This window comes from Bidens hawaiensis, unplaced genomic scaffold (genome assembly GCF_021521415.1).
Source record: "Bidens hawaiensis isolate Kalapana, Puna unplaced genomic scaffold, B.hawaiensis_p1.1 tig00002273_1, whole genome shotgun sequence".
NCBI lineage: Eukaryota > Viridiplantae > Streptophyta > Magnoliopsida > Asterales > Asteraceae > Bidens > Bidens hawaiensis.
Window position 1 is genome coordinate 763,756 of NW_027491121.1, and position 26,166 is coordinate 789,921.

General features: G+C 38.4%; 1 protein-coding gene and 1 pseudogene across 2 annotated transcripts in view; both read right to left on the bottom strand.

Moving 5' to 3' along the window:
• Positions 1-3,603: 3,603 nt before the first annotated feature.
• Positions 3,604-5,654, bottom strand: LOC143613471 (cysteine proteinase inhibitor 12-like; annotated as a pseudogene). Its single transcript, XR_013150121.1, has 4 exons — positions 5,645-5,654; positions 4,892-4,995; positions 3,894-4,210; positions 3,604-3,815 (listed from the first exon to the last, which is right to left on the bottom strand). The product of XR_013150121.1 is annotated as a cysteine proteinase inhibitor 12-like (transcript).
• A 1,661-nt stretch (positions 5,655-7,315) lies between these two features.
• The window catches only part of LOC143614186 (cysteine proteinase inhibitor 12-like), a 58,916-nt gene continuing 40,065 nt past the window's right edge, over positions 7,316-26,166 (bottom strand). The window contains exons 2-4 of the mRNA XM_077087695.1: positions 8,686-8,791; positions 7,656-7,997; positions 7,316-7,579 (exon numbers count right to left, since the gene is read on the bottom strand). Of these exons, the coding sequence (XP_076943810.1) occupies positions 7,442-7,579; positions 7,656-7,997; positions 8,686-8,790 (585 nt within the window). The 5' untranslated portion in view covers position 8,791 and the 3' untranslated portion in view covers positions 7,316-7,441. The remainder of the gene's footprint in view (positions 7,580-7,655; positions 7,998-8,685; positions 8,792-26,166) is intronic.

Here is a 26,166-nt window from a genome sequence, read left to right on the forward strand (position 1 = left end):
CAACGAAAATAAACAAAAAAAAATATTACGATAACTAAAAAACCACATAATAGATCGTAAAATTTAACTCAATGTCGAGTTAAACATAACTCAACGTTCAGTAAACTAACACAATATCAGGAAAAAAAACACAATAAATGACGAAGATAAATAAAAAATACAATGATCTTTTTTCCCCAAAATTGTTTTTAACGATGAAGACGGGAAAACATTTTAGTTTTTTTTTTCGTTTTTTAATAATTTGAGTCATGATTTTTTTATTAATTTTTTAGGGTTCTTATAAGCCACAAATTCTTGTTATCCTTTTTTATTCTTATTAATCTTATCTTTGTAGAATAACTTGACCCCCAGTATATATAACTTAAGTAACGAATTTAATCATTAGAATCGTTCGAAAAACTACTCAACTTATTTTACAAAAATGAAATAATTTTTTTGTTTTCAATATTAACAAATAACAACGTGGTATAACTCGCTTTTACCATATGAAATTTATATATGTATATACTTTTTTTTAAAGAGTTTATTATTGTATATTTTAAAATTAAACATTTTCTCTTTTTGGAAAGATTAGATTGCTTTTTCTAATCCATAACCAAAAAAAGAATAGGTCTGGTCAATCTTGTTGTGTCATCATCCTGAGCCAAATAATAAGTCATTACCAAACATTAAACAATTATTTAAAAAGTCAGAAATCAACCAAACTATTTTGTGTATAAATAGTATTATCAATTCCTACAAACTTCAACACCAAATACATCACCCTTAAACGACTTAAAGGAAGCATTGCAGCATGGCAACAACATGTGAACAAGTTGAGCAAGGTATATATAATATATATTAATTCGATTCATATATTCATCTCTCACTATATATATATACGCGTGTAGAGGCCGTTCTTCTACGAAGAGGTCGACTCTACCAAGCATGGATCCAACATGTGTATTTTAGACGAGTGTGTATACATATGGATAGTTAACGAACATATGTACATGATTGCACAATATTATAATTAACTTGTTACGTACTACACAAGTACTATAGTTATGTGCCGTATAATAGCTATCAATGTTTTTCTTAAGTCATATAAAAAATATTACTATATACAAAGTGATAAAAGTTTAATGAAGTGATAAAAGTTTACAAAAACTGACGAAACTAGATAACCTAATTCAAATAGTAAAAAGGAGGCTTTTTTTTTACTCGTTTAGCCAATTTTAATCATTCATTACTTACAATATTGTCCCTATATCAATCTTAGTGATTGAAAAAACATGATAAAAGAATCCAGAACTACTTCACATACTTTCTACATGGATTAGTACATTGTGTGTGTATAAGAACGAGGGAATGTTTGTAACTTTGCTCATATATGCATGTAGCATGCGTACATATTCAGAAAATGCATGGACAATTGAACTGTAATGCATCATGCATCATTGAGTCTAGTATATAAGTTGTACTATAATCCGTGTGTGTTTGTAGGCAAAACATCATGGCCAGAGCTTGTTGGGGAGACTGGACAGTCTGCAGCCAACACTATTGAGAATGAAAACCGATTGGTTGACGCACAAGTAATCTTAGAAGGAATCATCATCCCTCTCATTTATATATGTGATTGGGTTCTTGTTTGGGTTAACAATAATGGAATCGTTGTACGCACCCCGACGATCGGGTAACAAAGCCAAGTTTACACAACATGTGGTCACATATTGTTGTGATTTGGAGGTTTATTATATATGTATCGTGTTTAAAGATTTATCTGTTGCATTATTATAGAATAAAGTTGTGACTATTTCATCTCTGTTATAGAATAAAGTTGTGAGTATTTCATCTCTAGTTATCTATGGTTAATTGAAATTATTGTATTACGTGCATATAAATAATATATGTTTTTTCTTCTTAGTTTCTAAATCTTCATATTATTGGTCATTTGTGTTCAACTGTTCCAAATCTGCAAAAAACTTATTTGGTTGTAAACTTTTAATGTTCTTACAAAATAAAAGATATTTATTATTTGAAGAATGAAAAATTGAAAATTACAACTTTCAACGGAAAGTGTTGTAATTTGAGATTGGGCCGCTTGGCAGCTTGTTATGGGGGCATTTGCTTTTTTTCTTCTTTCTCTATATTTAACGACTTTACGTCTCTACCCTTAAACCTTAGCAGGGTTATAATACAGCTCTGAACTTCAATAACTCTTTTTTATAAAGGTTTACAATTCCACCCAAAAACTTTAACAGATTGAGTTATTATACGCCCCTTGAACTTTAATAATTATTTCGCTTTAAACGCTTTATGTTTCTATCCTCTACACTTTAAAAAGTTTTCGGTTATAATAAAGTTTTTTTTTTCTTCTTTTCAGATATATTTTTTCTTTTATTTTTTATACGTACGACTTTTTTATTTTAATACTTTTTATTTAAGTTATTACACTTATCGCTAAATTTTAACCCCCTAGACATGTCTTAGTTAATCGTGTAACTTGCTAATTTTTACCACCGCTTAGGTTACAACCTACATGCCCCATATTAATACATCAATACACCAGGTAATAGGGGCATGATCGGTACCGTACCGGTGCTGATACCGAATTTATCAGCATGGTACCAGTTTTATACGATTCCAAAAGCAAAGAGTCTAAAAAAGTTATCCACGTTTATAGAAAGAAGAGCATATTGTTATATACTAAGGACGGTGTAACATACAAAGCATACAAAGACCTTCTAAATTACGATCACACATGAAGTAAAACAACTACGCAATATACATCATTTAGAGTCGTATGTAATTTAACCTTTTTCTATAAAAAGATTCTGGAAAAAAATTATGCGTTAGTTTCAATGGTTTAGTGTTTGATCAGGTTTTAATTTTTACTATTTCTTGAGCCTTGAAATGTTTTAAGCATACCCTTAGCTATTTCTTGAATCATAATTGTTTGATAAACATAACTTAATTTTGCTAAATATTTGCATGATTTCAACTGTTTTTTAAGGCTTGACGAGCTGAAACAAAATGTTCTTTTCTGTTTCTTAAAGCCTTGAAGGTAAATAACCATACGGTAAAACCTCTAATGGCCTGGATCAGATCGATTAACAAAGAAACAGAAGACGAAGATGTTTGATCTGTAGAAAAGATGGAACTAGAAATTGATGATTTGTATTGCTATTGAATTCTGTGATGTTTTTGTATCTTCTGTTACAGAGAAAAAGGATGCATATAAACATGGAAATAGAATAATTACAAATCCCCTAACAAAGGAAATGTAGTGTGGCATATCCATCCTTGTACATTAGTGCTTTTTAATACTCTAACATGATCAGCAACTAATAGACTCTTTGGTTATTTCTTATTGAAACCAAAACTGGAAGTTAACCCTTGCAAACCATCGACCCATCATAAATACTAGACCTACACACAAAACTAATTAAACTCAAAAACAACGTCTAGATAACCAAACAAACTATAATTAATTATCTTGTCCCGTTAAGATAATCATAAACAAATAAATAACGAAGCTAAAAAAACAATTAATAGAATAGCTGCAAAATGTGCAAGTTCAAACACAAATCATATTATTAGACACTCACACGCGATATTAATGGTTATTATTATTAGACATAAAACACACTCACACGCGATACCACTTTGTCAAGAGTGACCCGAACCAATCTTAATCAGGAACGATCCTGAACAAAACGATTAAGAATAAATACCCCTTTGTTATCCTTGTGCACATCAGCCTTAAACTTCACTTCTTTATCATCCCTTTTGAGCTTCATTAAGATATGATACTTTGCACATCCATCCACAATCTGTCACATAACTTTTTATAATTTATAACATGTTCTTAACAAGTCAAACGAAAACATATATAACAAAAAGATGCATACCTCTGCTTTAGCAGCAACAACTTCTTGCGATTCATAAGGATATACTGGGCGAACTTCTTGAGAACATAATTTGCAGCATCTTGAACCACAGGATCATGAACCGGTACTGATTGATATCCGGAAGTGTCAATGACTCGTTTCTCGACAAGAGTGAATTCCTGCAACTCCTTGAAGTCCATCCATGGCTTCACCCATACTTTGGCCCGGTATATCTTTTTGTTTCCAGCATCATCAATCTCTAATGTAAGATTATGCATAATGCCAGCAACCAGTCGGTCGTACATGTCTACAACCCTTGTTAACTTCAACATTGTATTCTGCAAAAAGAAATCTTTTATTAAAAAATATATATATTTAAAACTTTAGTTTTGAAATAGATGCATCAATATTTACATATTTATATATCCACAAATTCCATTTTGTTACACAAATGGGCAATGGCACCCTCACACACCTAGTCACATATATATATATATATTTGCATATACCAACGGAGTTCCAATCACGTCCCCGCTGCAATGAGTGGGCTTAAAGCAACTAGGTTTGCAATTGTACTCTATTCGTAATTCTAAATATGGGTGCATGGGCCGGGTAGGTTCGGTTTTGGGCTATAACCAAACCATGTCGGTTTTTGAAAATCATTCAGTTTCCGTTTTTTTTTTTTCAATTTTCCCATTCAGGCTTAAAAATTTTGGGCCAAAAAAAGTTAGACAAAACTAATAATTATGGCATAATTTTTTTTGTTAGTTGATATATTACTAATTATAAATATAAATTACCTTGCATTTAGAACAACAATATAAGTCTATGAATTCGGTTTAGTTACATGCAAAACCGAATATGAAGCAAAAGTTTGGTTTGTACAAACACATAAAACCAAACCATTAATTGCTAAATCATTGTATCTAACAAACTAACTTAACGATTTAATCAACAAACACGAATTCATAACATGACACTAACGATTAACACATAAATTAAACGATGTATCGTGAAACCTCTTTTTTGTTATGTTCTTGGACAGCGAAATTAGCGAGGCTGTCGATCTCAGCACTGTTTAAAGACGACTTCCGTAAACCTCCTTTAGGTGTATGCTTATGAACTGAATGCAACAAGAATAAGATAATGCTAGAACTGGTAGCAAAACTTGTAGTTGAAGGCTTTGCTGATTGTAGCGTTGGATTTGCAATTGCGGAGAGTTGGTGAGTGTAGCATGTCCAGATGTGGAAGTTAATATCTTGCTGGACACACGTGTAAACAACATCACACGCCGGATAGAACACATGTTCAATCTAGTACTGGTATATATAATATATGTTTGTTTGCTCCTTCAAGAAACCCTAGACGCTGATGTAAATCTCAGACCTATTTATTTACCTGTATTTGTATTCAAAGAGTTTATTATGGTATATTTTAAAAATCAAACATTTTCTCTTTTTAAAAAGATTAGTTTGCCTTTTTTTAACCGGGTTGGGTGGTCTATTGGCAAAGACAAATAAAAGACAAAACCTTTAAACACATTGGTTTAAACACATTGGGTTGAGAGGGTTTAAAAGGTGTTGGGTTTAAGTCGCACCGACGACAAAAACTCAAAAGAAATTCACCGTTCAAAAGAAAAATAAAAGATTGTCTTTTCTAGTATATTTTTTTAATGACGGATTTATTTTAATCCTTATCTTATATAGGACTTGAACTCAAGATCTCACCCTCTCAAAACCAGGTGTTCAAAGATTTTGTCTTTGACAATATACCACCACCCATGATTTACAACAATTGGTGAAACTAGATTACTTGACCCAAAATAGAGGCTTATAATTTTATTTTACATGTTTAGCCATTTTTTACCATTCATTATTTAGAATATTGTCCAATTTCTATCTTAGTGATTGAAAAAACATGAAAAAAAAAACTCAGAACTACTTCAAACACGTTGTACATGGATTAGTACATTGTTTGTGTATATAAGAGCGAGGGAATGTTTGTAACTTTGCTCATGTATATGCATGTAGCATGCATGCATATTCAGTAAATGCATGGGATATTGAATTGTAATGGAATTATTGAGTCTAGTATATAAGTTGTATTATAATTCATGTATGTTTGTAAGCAAAACATCATGCATGACCAGGCTTGGGGAGGTTGGACAATCTGCAGCCAGAACTATAAAAGAATGAAAACCGATTGGTTAACACACGAATCATCTTAGAAGGAACCATCATCTCTCTCATTTATATATGAGATAAACGTGTTGTGCTATACATGTGTGTTCACAATCTGGTTCCTTTGAGCAACCATTAGTAAGATTTTTTAGTCGCCGTAAACAAAAATCAAACCAAGCCGTTTTTAAGACCAAACCAAACAATTGCTAACTATGTGGGTCTTAATTTTTTCTATTTCTTAATCCTTGAAAAGTTTGAAGCATAATCTTTGCTATTTTTTGAATCCTTGATAACTTGAAGGTAATAGACCCTAATTTGATAACCTAATTGCTGTGTGCTAAATATAGCTAAATTTTACTAAAAAATTGCTTGATTACTATTTTTTTAAGGCATGAAGAGTTGAAACAATATGTTCCTTTCTACTACTTAAAGCCTTGAGAAGTTGAAGGTAAATAACCATAATGTGGAACTTCAACCTCAGGACGAAGTTATAAGTATCATAGTACATAGCTCGTAGTAAATGAAGTATCATAGTACATAGCTCGTACAATTTACTACGTGACAGAACTGCCATGGTGCGTGTATGGAGGATTAGAGGTGATCTAAGCCGAGTATGAAGATTGTGATGATGATGGTATGCGCCATGCGGCATCATCAAAAGGTTTGCCACGTTTTTTGCTACATAAGAACCATTTTGACAAGTTGGCATGTCACCTCATTAAATCATTAAATTACCAACGGCATCGGACTTCTATGCGTCTACCAGTCATGGATCGTTGGGAGCAAACATATTAAAAGATGTGACTATTTCGTTAGCTAGGACCGACAACAGCCAAAACAGGATAGTTTGGATTATTTAAAAGAATAAAAACAATATACCTTACAAAAATAAGGTATCAATTTCATGAATATTTAATCAAATGCACTAACCTGGATAAAAATGAATTCAATATAAACAAACATCACAGTAAAAACTTCATACAGAAATTCTAGACAGCCCCTCAAAATCTGTAGAATCTAGGATTTAACGTATGTGTTGGCTGCCAAAAAGAGAAGCTAAATAATGGATCGAAACAATAGCTACAAAACTAGCGAGTCAAAAAAGGTAATATCATTATACTTTAAAACGGGTCAAGTCTGTTTCAGTTGATCCGAACATTTTACCCGATTGACCCGTTAGCTGATCGACCATAACCGAAACCAACACATTCAAAACTACATGAGTCAACTTCACACTTCTAAATTCTAATCAAACATAAAACACAAATCAAACACAAACACGGGCCACATTCTGCAAACAAAAGCGTAGCATTTAGGTATTATTATTATTATTACACATAAAACACACAGCACACGCGATACCTCAAAAGAGTCTTGAACCAATATTAACTAGGAATGGTCTTGAACAAAGTGGTTAAGATGAAAGACCCCTTTGTCATCCTTGTGCAGATTAGCCTTAAATTTCTCTTCTTTATCATTCCTTTTAAACTTCACTAGAATATCATATTTTGCACATCCTTCCACAGTCTGTCACATAACTTTTAATATCAATAATATTTTCTTAACGGGTCAAACGAAAGCATATAACATGAAAGTTGCATACCTCTGCTTTTGCATGAACAACTTCTTGAAACTCATAAGGATATAACGAGTTGGATCTCTGTTGGAGTGTCTTGAGAACATGATTTGCAGCCTCTTGAACCACGGGATCATGAACCGGCACTGACTGATATCCTGAACCGTCACCGTCTGTGTTGGTGGCTGATTCATTAACATGAGTGAATTCCTGCAACTCCTTGAAGTCCATCCATGGCTTCACCCATACTTTGGCCTGGTATAGCTTCTTCTTTCCAGCATCTTCAATCTCCAATGTAAGATGATGCAAAGTGCCTGCAACCACTTGCTCCTGCGCTTTTACAACTCTTGCTAACTTCAACATTGCATTCTGCAAAAATAAATCTTTTATTAAATGATCTGTATTAATAATAACAACTTTCTCAAAACTTTTAAGTTTCAAAGTGGCGAACGAGTGCGTAACGCATGGGAATCTGCCAAACAGTTCGGGTATTACAAAGCCTCGTCCAGGTCCTATAATTTGTCAAAAGAACAACCTTGTGAAGTTGTTCTCTGTTCCTAATTCTAAATCGGGGCGCGCATGGGTCAGTTGGGTTTGGTTCGGTTATGGGCTAAAACGAAACCAAAAACAAAAATATCGGTTCGGTCTCAGTTTCTTCGACTTTACCATTTGGCCTTGAAAATTTTGGGGAAAAAGTCGCGAAAAGTAATGATTTAGGCATAAATATTTTATGTTATTCAATAATTAATTGATTATTATATATATTTGGGTTAAACTATATGTTAACTATTATATTATAAACTACTTAAATTCAGAACAGAAAATAACTGTTGGGTTTTTTTCGTTTTTGTTTCATTTTGGTTTTTTCGAACATAAAATTAACTTAATCATGGAAAACCTAGTTATCATAAAATCAATTCAATTTCAATTTTGCCCCAAATTGAGAAAAGTAACTGCATGATCGAACGAACAACTTCCATCTCCGGTTAGCCCTAGGTCCACCACATATCTTACAAACTAACTAAATATAAACGATTACAGCAACATACACACAGACCTCTTTTTTATTATGTTCATCGACGGCGAAACGAGCGAGACTGTCGATGTCGGCGCTGTTTGAAGACGACGATGAGTTGTGTAAACCTCCGAGAGTAGTTGCCATTCAAGTTCAAGACTTTGATTGTATTCTAGTTGCAGCCTTGTGTTTGCTATTGCGGAGGTTTCCTAAGTACATATGTTGTTCATCTTGTTCGACACGTGGCATACGCGTCTAAACGGTGGATGTAAATCTCTAGGCATAAATAAACATATTATGTTTCTTTCACTATTTATTTTTTTAATTTTTATTTCACAATTATTTTCTACCTAACTTAGCAATAATTAGCTTTAGTTCAATTGATATTGAAAAAAAAAAGTGAAGAATTAAGATTAAAACTGCAAGGTTTGAAGTTCGAATTTAATTCTAATCAAGTTTTATTGTAGCAGGTCTTTGGACGATGAGTTTTTCTTCAAAATAAGAGATGATATACTTAGTATTAAAAATAATGTACTTAGCGTATTATATTCCATTTTAACCTAACAATAGCTTGAGATAATTGAATTCTAAGTCATGGACTAGTAATTTTGTGTGGTATATTAATACCGTATCAAACCGATTTTGACTAAATACCATCCAGTATTGGTATCAGTAATGGCTAAGAGGATTTGAGAGGCATTATGGCATTAAGATTTCCAAGGTTTAGCCAAGGCTTAGCTCAGGATCCCACTACTCGTCGTATTTGGTTTGGTATTGCTACCGCGCATGACTTCGAGAGTCATGATGATATTACTGAGGAACGTCTTTATCAGAATATTTTTGCTTCTCACTTCAGGCAATTAGCAATCATTTTTCGATGGACTTCCGGAAATCTCTTTCATGTAGCTTAGCAAGGAAATTTTGAGTCATGGGTGGAGGACCCTTTACATGTAAGACCTATTGCTCATGAATCAAAAGTAGCTCTAGTTTACGGTCAAATGATTGAACCACCAGGAGCTCGTATGAGAGTTGGTTTGACTGCCCTAACTATGGCGGAATATTTCCGAGATGTTAATGAACAAGACGTTCTTTTATTTGTTGACAATATCTTCCGTTTTGTCCAAGCAAGATCTGAAGTATCCGCCTTGTTGGATGAATGCCTTCCGCCGTGGGTTATCAACCTACCCTTAGTACCGAAATGGGTTCTTTACGAGAAAACATTACTTCTACCAAAGAAGGGTCCATAACTTCTATTCAAGCTGTTTATGTACCTGCAGATGATTTGACCGACCTTGCTCCTGCTACGACATTTGCACATTTAGATGCTACTACCGTACTATCAAGAGGATTAGCCGCCAAAGGTATCTATCCAGCAGTAGATGATCAACTTTATGAGGTTTTTACTATCTATTACCATACGTATTACCTGAAAGTAGATTGATAAAAATGAGTGGATAGCTAGGAACACTAAGGTACACAAAGGATTCTTAATAGAGATTATGTAAGTGTATTTATGTGTATAAAAAGAATTAGGGGCTTTAAATTGGTATAAATGATCAAGGAGTACTTCCCAGATTCCGATCCAGAGTATACTTCTATTCACCGATTAAGTAAATAACTATCAAGAACGAAGTAATATTTTCAATCAATCAATCAATCATACCCAGTGTAGTTCAACAACAGCAAAGTTATAAGTAGGGTCTGGGGAGGGTGGGATGTAGGCACACCGTACCTCTATCCAAAGGGATAAAGAGGTGACTTCAAGAGAGACCCTCAGCTCTAAAGTACATATCTATGAAGCAATACAGATAAATCAAAGTTCAACAGTAATATAAACATTAATAATAGTAATAATAATAATAATATATGTAAAGAAAATATCATTATGTTGTGTGACAAAAAAGGAAAATAGAAGCCCTAGGGTAATCGTTTATTCCTAAAAATTCTTAACTTTAATTCTACTTCTCCAAGAATTCATATCCTCAACCATGTCCTCGGAGAGGTTTAGGTCTATCAAATCATGCCTAATCTTTTCGTCCCAAGTCAATTTAGGCCGTCCTCTAACTCTCTTCCCCTTTAATTCTACTTCTCCAAGAATTCCTATCCTCAACGAAATAATATTTTGTTTTCTTTTTTTTTTTAATGTTTTTGACTTCGGTAGCATCTGGTATATTCAGTGGTACTGGTACAGAACCGACAAGATTGATGTGCTATTTGATTTCGATATTCTTTTATAGTACTAATTTTATCCCTAATCCAAATCTCCCCATTTCATCGAAAGCCTTTTGTGTGTCACATGAAAATCATCTCAGCTAATTCTAATCTTATATGACTTCAGGATTCAAAGTTTCAAACCAATGCTAAGTGATCCGTAATGAAGAAAACAGAACTGTCGATTTTAAGTGAAGATTTTGATAAACAAACAAGTAAAAATGAATATATCAATCGTATGAATTGCTTGTGATGATATTTAATATGAACAAATAATCAAACACATAACCTGTTTATCTCTAAAACCTGTTGGGGAAATAACTAATATCGTTACACAAGTCAACCCGATTACACTCAAATATCGAATAAAACCAAGTTCGTAGTCATGATTGATTTTGCATATTCTAATGAAATCAAAGCCCAACTCAATGGGATTAATACATGGGGATAGTTAAATCAGTGTTGCGGAGATCAATTTAGGTGTAATATGTTGAATAAATGGTTTGTTTCGGAGAAAAACCATTCATCAATTCTACTATTTATTTTTCAATATTTTTTAGCATTGGTAAGAAAAAATATTGTTTCGTACAAAACTTCATCTCTTTCATGAGTATTTTTCAATCAACACCACATATATAAATAAATAATTTTTTCTACAAAAGACATTTTCTTAAAATATTAAACAAAAGAAAAAACGAAGAAAAACTCCAAAACTTGAACCCAAAGACATAGCAAACAAACAGTAACTCATTTGATCATGTTGAGCTGGAATATACGATGAAAATAAGAAAATGTAACCTGTAAAAAACTAGTTCTGGAAACCAAACTGAAGAGGTAGGTCCCAGCAGAGGTGGTTAGAACCCGCAAGACTCCCTTAAAAGGAGACGTCTGCGCAGTTGAACACGCAAGACTCCTTAAACGGACGTCTGCGCAGTTGAACACGCAGACTTCACCATAGGGACGTCTGCGCCGCGACCTACCAAACCCGCAGGACCCACCACGCTCAGAGTTGTGACGACCTCACATGCGGTACGCAAGCTGGTCCCGCAGGAAATGCCTCCCTATGGTTTCCAAGTAACCCGCCTGTTCCCGCAGGCGCGGGTACCCGCCATTAGGGACTGGCCACCCGCGCAGCATGGCTACACGCATAAGGCTTAACACTCATAATAATTCAGTAGTCACCTGAAGAAGGAATGAGCAAAGTCGGGAACATTCCCGCATAAAGGCGGGAGGGGGAAAACTCCCGCCTAAATGAGCCAGTCCGTATAATAATGGAGGATCTTTTGTGTGATACCTGACGAGGTATGGACAAAAGACCTGACCAACGATACGACAGCTCACTGACAGCAGCATGGCAGACAACACGCCACAGCACTGTGACCAATAGCCGCCGCCTGCTCACCAACTTCTGCCATACCACGTGCCTAGCCTGTAGTTGGTGGAAAAGAAAAAGTGAACAGCACGCCTGGTCACTGTCAGCCGCTGCCTATCCACCAATTACCAGCAGAGCACGTGTGTAGGCCACAGTTGGCAGAGTAGTAGGCCGGCTAAACCTCCTTGGAAACCCACCTTCGGCTATAAAAGACATCAAATGGTATTATCATTTCATCATCTTATATCATCTAATATCTTGTATAATTTACCTGATAACTGCTCTAGTATTAATAATATACTTTTATAATCAAAGAGTAATATAGACTGATTCTCACGCCGGAGGGTGGTCACAAGGAGGAACCCCCCCCCCCCCTTTCTTAGTGACGAGCTCACGGTGTCTGTTTTGCAGGTTATCGGAAGAACCATCTTGCCGGAATTAACCCCTCGTGGGAAACGTCTATCTAACCCTCAGGTTACTCGTAATCTGTCGGGGTACGACTGGTGTTTCTTCATTGGCGCCATCCGTGCATAAAGCTAGAACTTTATTTTTCTCCAGTTTTTCAAAATTTCTGGAAAGATGGTTAAGGATACTCCGGTCCCGAAGCCGAGTAACCAAGAGACTCCGGTTATCACAACCCCAGCTACTGGGGGAGATACCGAGTACACAAACTTTACGAACACTACCCCAGTTACCCAAGCCGGGGCAAGTGGAGTAAATAATCGTTCACTGGGATTCACTGATACCCAGATAGAGAAACAACGAACGAGGCTCCCCTGCCAAACTCTTGATGAAGTTAAGGCGTGGGCGGAGGCACGTCAGAAAAAGTTCCAAGCCGAGCTGGACGAACGCCTGCGTTCCGTCCAACAGGCTTACGAATTTGGAGGCACACACCAGCTCAAAATGAGCAGTGAATGCGAATCCTCGGATGAAGATTGGGAGGAATCTGATTCCGACGCGAACCCTCGCCTTAGGGTGAAGGGGAAGCGTAAGAGAACAGACTTCCAAACAAGAAATTTCGGAGAGCCTTTCGAACAAAGGAACGCGGAGGCAAAGTCTCGTGACTTTTCCAAAACCTTTAGACCTACGGTTGCAAACGCAGGAACTTCCAAGTTTGCAAGGGACATTGCGGAAGCGATCGCCCCAAAAGGCGCCAAACAGATGCCCAACATTGGCACCTACGACGGCATATCCGACCCGGATGATCATCTGAACAGATTCATAGCGGGGGCAACCGTCAGTAACTGGACGGAGCCCACGTGGTGTTACATGTTCCAGATGACACTTGTTGGAGCAGCAAGAGCGTGGTTTGACCGTCTACCGGTCCACCACATCTTTGATTGGGCGGACTTTCAACACAAGTTCAGCCAACACTTCAGTCAACAGAGGAAATATACTGAAGAACAATGGACAATACTCAACTGCGTTAGAGCTAAAAACGAGCCTTTGCTAGATTTTATTACTCGCTTTAACTCAAAGAAGCTGAGTCTGGGTGTTATAAGCGAAGACCTTGTTCGCGCAGCTTTCATTCAAGGCGCGGATTACCCAGAGCTTATCCGCACGTTGACGGGTAAAGATGGCATGCCATCCACATGGGATGCCATCATGACGGCAGCCAAGCGCTTTGCCGAAACAGAGAAGCAACTGGGTAGAGATCTGCCCAAGACTACAGACTTCTATACGCAAAGAACTAGAGAAAATGTCCAAACCGACCAGCGGAACAAAAGGAGGAAGCTACACATGTGGCAGTCAAGGGTAAACTTTGACACCTCATCTAGCTCTCGCTCCTTCGCAGGCGAAAGAGGTAATACACAGTTGTTGGATCAGCACCCCAGGTGGACGCCGCTCACTAAAAGTGTCACGGAGGTATTCACCACGAAGAAGCTCCCATGGCCAAGAGCTCCGAAGATCCGACAACATCCGGATGCAGATCAAAGCAAGTATTGTGACTTCCACGGCATAAAAGGCCACAATACTGAAACGTGTTCCTCCTTGAAAGATGTTATCGAAACATTTGTCAAGAATGGCAGACTCCGACACCTGGTGGCATCAATCAAGAACGGAGGGAAGAATGACAACCGATACAGAAACAACGGGCGAAAGCCAGTTGACATCAGTATCCACATGGTCCAGGGTAATATCATGGGTAGGAAGAGACGAGCGACAGAACCGTGTGCATGGAAAGAGGCCGAGGTACGTTTCCCACGAGTGCCAGGAGGACCCAGCAAAGAGGGCCCTATCATCATCAAAACCCAGCTGGGGCATTACATCACTTCCCGCACTCTCGTTGACAACGGCGCTTCATCAACGGTTATGTACAGACAGTTCTTTGACAAGCTAGACGAGGAAGACAAGGGGCGGTTAGAAACGGTCTACGCCTCGATGGAAGGATTCGATGGCAGCACAAACACCCCCCTGGGTATCTTATCTTTCCCCGTCACTCCCACGGATGGCGCCAATGAAGAAACACCAGTCGTACCCCGACAGATTACGAGTAACCTGAGGGTTAGATAGACGTTTCCCACGAGGGGTTAATTCCGGCGAGATGGTTCTTCCGATAACCTGCAAAACAGACACCGTGAGCTCGTCACTAAGAAAGGGGGGGGGTTCCTCCTTGTGACCACCCTCCGGCGTGAGAATCAGTCTATATTACTCTTTGATTATAAAAGTATATTATTAATACTAGAGCAGTTATCAGGTAAATTATACAAGATATTAGATGATATAAGATGATGAAATGATAATACCATTTGATGTCTTTTATAGCCGAATGTGGGTTTCCAAGGAGGTTTAGCCGGCCTACTACTCTGCCAACTGTGGCCTACACACGTGCTCTGCTGGTAATTGGTGGATAGGCAGCGGCTGACAGTGACCAGGCGTGCTGTTCACTTTTTCTTTTCCACCAACTACAGGCTAGGCACGTGGTATGGCAGAAGTTGGTGAGCAGGCGGCGGCTATTGGTCACAGTGCTGTGGCGTGTTGTCTGCCATGCTGCTGTCAGTGAGCTGTCGTATCGTTGGTCAGATCTTTTGTCCATACCTCGTCAGGTATCACACAAAAGATCCTCCATTATTATACGGACTGGCTCATTTAGGCGGGAGTTTTCCCCCTCCCGCCTTTATGCGGGAATGTTCCCGACTTTGCTCATTCCTTCTTCAGGTGACTACTGAATTATTATGAGTGTTAAGCCTTATGCGTGTAGCCATGCTGCGCGGGTGGCCAGTCCCTAATGGCGGGTACCCGCGCCTGCGGGAACAGGCGGGTTACTTGGAAACCATAGGGAGGCATTTCCTGCGGGACCAGCTTGCGTACCGCATGTGAGGTCGTCACAACTCTGAGCGTGGTGGGTCCTGCGGGTTTGGTAGGTCGCGGCGCAGACGTCCCTATGGTGAAGTCTGCGTGTTCAACTGGGCAGACGTCCGTTTAAGGAGTCTTGCGTGTTCAACTGCGCAGACGTCTCCTTTTAAGGGAGTCTTGCGCTGCCTATCCACTGTGATACGACAGCTATCCACTGTGATACGTATAATAATGGAGGAGTCTTGCGTGTTCAACTGCGCAGCCGCTGCCTATCCACTGTGACTTCACCAGTCAGCTATAACCTGCCTATCCACTTTTGACCAACAGCACTGTGACCAATAGCCGCAAGGCTCCCTTAAAAGTTGGTGGAAAAGGTCAAAAGTGAACAGGCTAGGCAAATATCCACTGTGATATTTGCCTATCCTTTTGATAGGCAAAGTGAACAGGCTAGGCAAAGTGAACAGGCTAGGCAAATATCCTTTTGATAGGCAGCTATCAAAAGTGAACAGGTATGGACAAATATCCGCAAGGCTCCCTTAAAAGTGACCAACAGCACTGTGACCAATAGCCGCCGCCTCCTCACCAACTTCTGCCATACCACGTGCCTAGCCTGTAGTTGGTGGAAAAGAAAAAGTGAACAGCACGCCTGGTCACTGTCAGCCGCTGCCTATCCACCAATTACCAGCAGAGCACGTGTGACTTCCACAGTTGGCAGAGTAGTAGGCCGGCTAAACCTCCTTGGAAACCCACCTTCGGCTATAAAAGACATCAAATGGTATTATCATTTCATCATCTTATATCATCTAATATCTTGTATAATTTACCTGATAACTGCTCTAGTATTAATAATATACTTTTATAATCAAAGAGTAATATAGACTGATTCTCACGCCGGAGGGTGGTCACAAGGAGGAACCCCCCCCCCTTTCTTAGTGACGAGCTCACGGTGTCTGTTTTGCAGGTTATCGGAAGAACCATCTTGCTGGAATTAACCCCTCGTGGGAAACGTCTATATAACCCTCAGGTTACTCGTAATCTGTCGGGGTACGACTGGTGTTTCTTCATTGTTTCTGTGCCTAGCGGCTGACAGTGACCAGGCGTGGTGTTTCTGGTCACTGTCAGCCGCTAGGCACAAAAACATGGATGACACCAATAATAAATTACCTTGCGGCGGGTATACTGCCAGAGTCAAAAGCACAGGCGAGAAAACTACGCTGTAAAGCACTGAATTATCAACTCATCGATGACATACTTTACAGACGTAACTTTCTTGGCCCCCTCCTAAGATGCGTCGACGACCAAGATGCTAACTACCTCCTAAGGGAGGTACACGAAGGCATCTGCGGGATACATGCAGGTCCACGCGCAGTTGTAGCCAAACTGAACAACGCGGGATACTTTTGGCCGGGGATGCATACGGATGCGCTGGCATACATCAGAAGGTGCAGATCTTGTCAGCTCTACGCACCTAACACGCATCGCCCGAAGAATGATCTTGTTCCAGTCACCTCTTCATGGCCATTTCAGAAGTGGGCCATCGATGTGACAGGCCCATTCCCTACAGCAGCAGGAAACGTTCAATTCCTAGTGGTGGCCATCGATTACTTCACCAAGTGGATAGAGGCAAAACCCTTAGCCCTAACGACGGCGAAACATATCAAAATATTTATTTGGGAGTTTATCATCTGTCGTTTCGGGCTTCCACAAAACTTGGTGAGCGATAACGGCACCAACTTTACTGACAAGAACCTACAACGGTGGCTTAAAGAACTTCAAATCACCCATACCTTTACCTCAGTGGCACACCCGCAGGGTAATGGTGAGGTGGAAAGAGCAAATAGGAGCATCGTTGATGGCATAAAGAGAAGGTTGCTGGAACACAGATCTGGCTGGGTGGACGAAGTTCCACATGTACTGTGGGCTCATAGAACAATGAAAAAGACAAGTACAGGAGAAACACCGTTCAGCCTCACTTATGGCACCGAAGCCATGGTCCAGGTCGAAATTGGTCTACCTTCACCAAGGGTCATGATGAAACCAGAGGACAACGACGCGGAGAGACGGTTAGACCTTATGCTGACCGAAGAGCGCAGAGACTTAGCTGCAGCGCGTGAAGAGAACTACAAACGACAAATGCAAAAGTACTACAACACGCGGGTGAAGCTATGCAACTTCAATGTAGGAGACTACATATTGCGTAACAACGAGGCTTCAAACCAAGAACGCCCAGGAAAACTGGCACCGGTCTGGGAAGGGCCGTACACTATCAAAGAAGTTCTGGGAAAGGGCGCATACCGGCTTGAAAGGCTCGATGGCACTCCCGTCCCACGAACATGGAACGGAGCTCAATTACGCAAATGTTACATGTAGATCAATTCCAAGTTTGTACCGGCCAAGAGCCGCTTTTAATGGAAATGATTCTCCTTAAAACATCGACGTTAATGGTTTTGCATTCATATATAAACTGTTCACACGGATATGTCGGTCTTCACCGCGTACATAAGTGCGAAAGTCGTTGCATGGGGAAGGCGGTAAAACCCGCATAAACCCAACAATTGGTAAACCTTCACGCAGACTCGCTGCATGGGGAAAGCGGCAAAACCCGCATTAACCCAAAGAATAGAAAACCTTCACGCAGGTCAGTCATAGTTATGTCGGTCACCCTACTGAATGAAAATGCAGGTTTTAACCGCATAAATCATGAAAGGTACCTAGATCTATTGACAACCACGCGATGAACGGTTAACCTATCTAGAATATGGGGAAAAGCGCTAGAATAAATTTAAATATGCATGCGCAAATCCCAAAGATTCGAAAAGTAAGCGGGAAAAACCCCTTACCCCGGCTATCCAGTTCACCGTAAGACGGCTGCGGGTACAGTGTTAAGGCAAAACCCTTCACATACCTAACACCCGCAGGGAACAGAAGCCAAGAATACCCAACTATGAAGTCGGGTGCGGGTACAGTGTTAAGGCAAAACCCTTCACATACCTAGCACCCGCAAGGCACGGAAACCGGAAAAACCCAATTATGAAGCCGGGTGCGGGTACAGTGTTAAGGCAAAACCCTTCACATACCTAGCACCCGCAGGGAATGGAAACCGGAAAAAACCCGACTATAAAGCCGGGTGCGGGTACAGTGTTAACGCAAAACCATTCACATACCTAGCACCCACAGGGAAGTGAAGCCGAGAATATCTTGGCATTCCACCCAACTACAAAACGGGCACAGGTACAGTGTTAAGGCAAAACCCTTCACGTACCTAACACCCGTAAAAAGTCATACCTCGGCACCCAATTGTAAGTCGGGCGCGGGTACAGTGTTAAGGCAAAACCCTTCACATACCTAGCACCCGCAGGGGATTAAACGCCAGGAACACCTCGGCAACCATAAGTCAGGTGCGGGTATAGTGTCAAGGCAAAACCCTTCACGAACCTAGCACCTGCAGGGATTTGACGCCAGGGATACCTTGGGAGTAAAGTAACTATTAAGACGAAGTGCGGGTACAGCGTCAAGGCAAAACCCTTCGCATACCGAGCACTCCATGGGAATTGAAACCAAGAAGGATCTTTTGGGCCATGCTTGCAGAAACGGGATTAACATCCCCGCATAGCGGGAACGTCAAGAACTAGATTGTTTGAAACTTCAGGATGGAATTGGTGGTTATAACATGATTGATCACTATGTTCAAAACCACCAAGACCTCATGGAGAATCTACACAAAAGGTTCTAAACGCTCCTGACTTGCGGGGAGGTTACAGACCTATCCGCATCATCCCAGAGATCAAGCAGAACATTGGGAAATTCTGCGTGACATTGGGAAACCCGTGGGTAAGACTTCCCGCGGAAAACCCATAAAACTAAACCCTTTGCAAAGACCCCTTGCTTAAGTCCAAAAGTTCACCTCACTTTATTAAACATTCATGAGAAGAACATTGGACTGGGGGGACTTGAAGAGGTAGGTCCCAGCAGAGGTGGTTAGGACCCGCAAGACTCCCTTAAAAGGAGACGTCTGCGCAGTTGAACACGCAAGACTCCTTAAACGGACGTCTGCGCAGTTGAACACGCAGACTTCACCATAGGGACGTCTGCGCCGCGACCTACCAAACCCGCAGGACCCACCACGCTCAGAGTTGTGACGACCTCACATGCGGTACGCAAGCTGGTCCCGCAGGAAATGCCTCCCTATGGTTTCCAAGTAACCCGCCTGTTCCCGCAGGCGCGGGTACCCGCCATTAGGGACTGGCCACCCGCGCAGCATGGCTACACGCATAAGGCTTAACACTCATAATAATTCAGTAGTCACCTGAAGAAGGAATGAGCAAAGTCGGGAACATTCCCGCATAAAGGCGGGAGGGGGAAAACTCCCGCCTAAATGAGCCAGTCCGTATAATAATGGAGGATCTTTTGTGTGATACCTGACGAGGTATGGACAAAAGATCTGACCAACGATACGACAGCTCACTGACAGCAGCATGGCAGACAACACGCCACAGCACTGTGACCAATAGCCGCCGCCTGCTCACCAACTTTTGCCATACCACGTGCATAGCCTGTAGTTGGTGGAAAAGAAAAAGTGAACAGCACGCCTGGTCACTGTCAGCCGCTGCCTATCCACCAATTACCAGCAGAGCACGTGTGTAGGCCACAGTTGGCAGAGTAGTAGGCCGGCTAAACCTCCTTGGAAACCCACCTTCGGCTATAAAAGACATCAAATGGTATTATCATTTCATCATCTTATATCATCTAATATCTTGTATAATTTACCTGATAACTGCTCTAGTATTAATAATATACTTTTATAATCAAAGAGTAATATAGACTGATTCTCACGCCGGAGGGTGGTCACAAGGAGGAACCCCCCCCCCCCTTTCTTAGTGACGAGCTCACGATGTCTGTTTTGCAGGTTATCGGAAGAACCATCTTGCCGGAATTAACCCCTCGTGGGAAACGTCTATCTAACCCTTAGGTTACTCGTAATCTGTCGGGGTACGACTGGTGTTTCTTCACAAACCAAACCGGTTCACAAACCAAACCAAACCGCCAAGTTCGTATAGCGGTTTGTTTATTTAACAATCAACCTGCTTTTTTAAAAGCGGTTTACAGCCGAACCTGTCCGATCAGTTTGACTAGTTCTTATAAAAGCAGGTTATGTACATCTCTAGATAGAAGATAAAGGAACTACTTTTATAATAAAAGATTGGATTTGATTAGATTCTAAACAGCTATAGTGCAATGGGCTTTGTCCGGGCTGGACTCTTCCCTCTAGTTGAGACTTTTTTAATAATTTTTTGTGATGATAATGTTTTAAAGGTGTACAAAACCAGGTTTTTTAACAAACCATACTAATATGGTTTTTGTATATTTCAAACTGGTTCGGGTCAAAATGGTTCGTTTTAAAAACCTGTTTAATCATAGAACTAGCCAGCCTAACACAGATGGAGTGATCTAATGTTTAATCACAACCAAAACATAGTTGAATTCATAAATCAGTCACTAGGTTCGTTCAATAATCAAAGTAATGACGAGATTACAACCGAAGAAATCATAAACACTAAGAAGAGGAGATGGGGAATTAGACTAGAATAGAGATGAGAGAAGAACACCAATTTGCTTAAACATTATTTTCATAATCCGATCCTTCAATCTCTCCAGCATATATTCTGCGATTCCGCCTTCACAATCTAATCTCTTGTTGGGCCACCTAAACTGGGCTGGCTGGGCTCATATCCCGACTCGTAACAACAGACCGGTTCGGGTTGGTTTTAAACTGGTTTTAAAACACGTTTGATTGAAAATAACCCAAACCACTATACGAACCGCCGGTTTGGTTCCGTTTGGGAACTAGGTTGATAGAAACCGGTTTGAGAATCGAACCGGTTCGGTTTCCGGTTACCCAGTTTCAAACCGTTTTTTTGTACATAGCATATATATATATACACTCACTTAAAACGTTACAGATTACTTACATTTTGGTAATAACTTATTACCAACTTTTTAGTATTGTTCTCATTTAACGTACAATAAATATATATCTCTAACTATCAAGTATAATAAATTTATTATTAAAATTTGTCACGCATTTTGGTCTGTAATATTATAGATATATAGCAAATAGATCAAGGCTTAATAAATTCATTTCCATAGGTACACGAATTGGACAATAGAAAGAATTGGGCTACTTGAATCTGGTTTTACAGAAATTACGATTTATCTAAGTTTGCACGTATCAAGTCCGATTAACACCACATGATTACTTTTCAAAGAGTTTAAATTGTGTTAGACTATCTTTATAACATTTGAAAGTTGGTTACAAGAACATTGAACACTCTTCTTTATTCAGAAACCAAATTCTAATTATTTTCCGGGCGTCTGATTAACACTAAAACTCGTTTTCTTTTACAAATGAGTTATAATGTATATTTGAGGCGTGTATATATATATATATATATATATATATCCTGACTATGTGGCACTGAACTAAAACCGATTATAATATTAATATTGAACTATTAGCTAGAACAAGGACAAGATAGACAAAAGAGCTTAGGTCTTTGTTATGTTTAAGATTAAGCAAAGTTCAGGCTTAGAATTCTGACCACAAAGTTTCAATAGCCTGTCCGTTAGTGCTCTTCTTTTGACTTAAAAATCATAATGGTTTCTTGAAGAAAATTAAACTAACTTTTAATCTTTTATGATATAATATAACACGTTTTAATTATTCAATGTGGTGTTATGTTCATAGGAAAACACTAATAGTATATTATTCAAATTGGTTTTAATATAACTCTTCGTATTATATCCTATTTATATAGAACAAACATATTCTTCTTTTGTTGTTTCATAAAATTATATTATTACTCATTCGCGCTGGGTCATTAGAACCTTTAACGTTACAAATGCTGGGCAATTGGTATAGTGGTATCAAAGAGTTAGATAGCGTTTAGTATTTCTAATTAAAGAGTGAGAATTCAAATCTCTTGGGTAACACAATAAAAGAAAATGTTACAAATGTCACACACTATCTATCTTGACCAAAGAAAAGTCAAAATGGGTAAAACATAAGGAAAGGATTTGAGGTAACATATTTTACATGTGTGCCATGCATATTAATATTTGATATAATTAGTAAATATACAGATTGTTGATCATCAAACTTATTCTAATGTAATTGATAATTTAGTTATCTTACTGTCACGTTCTTTGTTTTAAATCGACTAAAAAAATGCTAGATTCACTAAATTTTTATTAAAACGATTAAGTCATACGTCCGCTAGTCCTGCTCGTAAGTCTACAATTTTGTCAAATCATATAAAAGAATTCTCAAGTTTTCTGCACATGTTGGTACCGTTATGTCACAAGCTCATATAAAGAACAAAGAACTAGGTTGAATGTGCATGCTTACGATAGTAAGGTGGCAATTCCTAAAACGAGTCAAAATACTTCCCAAGAATGACACGAAAAACAAATGGTTTTTGGGTAGGCTAGCACCGTTTTTTTATTAAATAGATCAACCTGAACACAACTTGTTTAATAATTTGGTTAGTCAAAACACGACACATTAACTAAATATATTTTTTTAAGTTAACTGCAAAAATGTACATTTGAGTTATTGGTAAATTAAATTCCTACCAGACAACCCCGTAATCCAGCAAGCCGCCAACCACATGATTTTGAAATGTTTTTGTATTTGGGATGCCTTTTATTTTTTCTTTTTTCAAATTATCGTCTAGCAAAAACAAGTGCGACGTCAGCAATGTATTTGGACGGTCGAGCATATTTTTGTTTCGTGTGGTTTGTGGAGAAGTAGAGGAGACGGTCGAGCATATTTTTGTTTCGTGTGGTTTGGCTCAAGCGGTATGGCAAGCTATCTCAAGTTGGTGTAAGATCCCGCATATTTTCGCTTTCAATATTCGAGACATTATTGATTTATATAAGTTTACAAAGTTTCATAGGCGAAAGGCAAAAGCGTTTCACGCGGTTTGTCTTGTTGCGTTGTGGGTTTTATGGAAGAAACGAAACAATATGGTGTTTAATGGTCTGGCGGTGAAAGTGGAAAGCGTTGTAGAGGAAATCAAGGGCATTAGTTATTTGTGGGTCAAGAATAGATCGGGTGGGCATGCTTTGTCGTGGGAGGATTGGTGCAGGTTTAAAGTTTAGTGAGGGGTTTGTTTGTTTTTGTGTTGTTTGTTTGGCTAGTTGGCTAGTCTCTGGCTAGTTAGTTTTGGTTGTTTTGTGTGGTTTCTCTTTTTATATAATTTGCTTTCGTTTGCCGTTCAAAAAAAAAACCAATGGATTTGGACTCTTTGACTTTGTGGAAATTTTGTCTTACATGGATTAATGGATTATGGAGTTGCCAAACTTTAATATACATGTGGAAAAATATTAATTGGTGGGATAAGATGATCAGGAACAGGAAGCTTCAGGCATGTACATGCATGAAGGTTCCTTGAACCATAAGCAACCTCCTAATTTTGAATGTCATGGGTTCCCGATAAGTCAAGATTTCAAAGAGATTTAACGTTGTATATTTCAATATAAAGTTATTAAGTAAGTTATATATTAAAAAATGTTATGAAACTATACATCAATGTTTTAATTCGTTTAGCTATCATGTTTAGGGCTTAAAACTAATTAAGTCATGTTTAATTGTTTTAGTTATGATAATTGATATTATGAAACACACTCTCATCATTGTTTAGGTTACGTTTTCAGTTGTTCAGGGGAGTCATCTTCTATTCTTCCATCACCGAGCATCAAGAAGTATTCTGCCCAGTTATATAATTTTCACTTGGCTTTAGCTTCATAACTATGTTTATAACAAATGTTAGTGCCATACTTATGCCCCCTAGTGACTAAACTTCTTGTATCACTTTGGGGAAGATGAACTTTAATGTGTTTATGTTCTAATTAACTTAGTAAACATGTGTTTATGATTTTGAAATTCTTAAAGCGACGACTACTCTTCGTGAATATGAATATGTTATAACTCTTGCTAACCAAAGTTTTATACTAATCTGTGTTTATAGTTCGGTGTTCATGGCAAAACATACATTTTTGGGTTTTTATGGTCTATATCCTAAAGCCGAGTATCACGTTAGGAATAATTAAGTGCGTTCGAAACTTCAAGTTATTTGGTCTAAAAACTATTTCAAAAGGGTATAGTTATAAGTTTGAGAAAAGCTTTTCTTCATTTGATTGATAAACTTCATCTTCACTAATCTGGTGACTCATACCAATCTTTTGGGAAATTGAGCATAGTGATGCAATGTTTTTTTTTTTTGGAACGGTGATGTAATGCTTTAAATTGGAACTTGATCGGTGAAGGTCGCCAACCATGCCATCTACATTTCTATTTACAATCACACCATTTACTTATCTTAATTATTTCATTTGAAATATCGAAGAGATTTGAAACCCAAGTGATATTCGTTTTGGATTGATTGATTCTTGATTTTTTACATTATTTATTTTTATGCATTAATATCTTAGTATAACCACCAACTACTTTTTGAACTGCTAAACAATAACACAAGCTTAGTATTAAGAGGTACAGTGTTAATATTTACCGGAAGCAGCCTCTCTATCCCTATGGGATAGAGGTAAGGCTGTCTACATCTTACCCTCCTCAGACCCTACCATAGCATTGCTATTGGTGGGATATACTGAGTACGATGATGATGATATGATGATGATGATGATGATGATGAGTGTTAGTTAATATTTGATAAACGGTGGGTTAATGTATTAATCATTTTTATGAATTTAAAACTTGCATTTGTGTAAAAGTATTTACTAAATTTATAATCACATTTACACACATCAATAGCTTCATGATGGGCCATGATAGACCTTAGTAGGTTATATTATGTTTTAGTGGAATACATTTGGGTGTAACAAATCATATTGGATTTTAGTGAGTTATAACAGGCTAATTATGCCTTAAACGAGTCATATTACTCTTAAGAGTAATGACAGATCCTTAACATGTTTTACCAAGTATGACTAACACCCAAAAATTTTATTTTTCTAAATTTTAAAATTAGAATCATCACTTTATATATTATTATCCGTCGTCATCTATACAAAACTAAACGCCATCGTGTGACTTTTATAGAATATTGTAAGGCAATCATTGTGTGTGTGTGTGTGTGTGTGTTTGGCATTTTAACTCTTATAAGTTTTAAAATATTGCATTGTAACTACTAACTAGTTTAACACTTAAGTTTAAAATGGAATATAAAGACATATACGTTTGCTTCTCCCAAATACCAGCAAATAAATGCACAAAAACCATGTATTCAATAAACAAATTACAAGTATATGTCTAGGAGAAGGATTAATACTGGAAACTAAAAATATATATATATAAAATATTTGTACATATGGTAACTTCCACCAAATTAATACTAGCAAATAGTTGATTCAATAAAAGAATAAGCAATATTGGTATGATCGATGGATAACATAGCTTGAGGTATCATTGAAGCTTTTTCGATGACACAAAAACAGTGACCTAGACAGCACCATCATTAAGGACAAGGCGGTCCACCACTTCCGGGTATGTAAGTGCACCCTGAGGGACCCGAAGGCGGAACAGGTCCCTTAGGAAGTGACTGGAAGACAAGCACGTTCGGACTCTT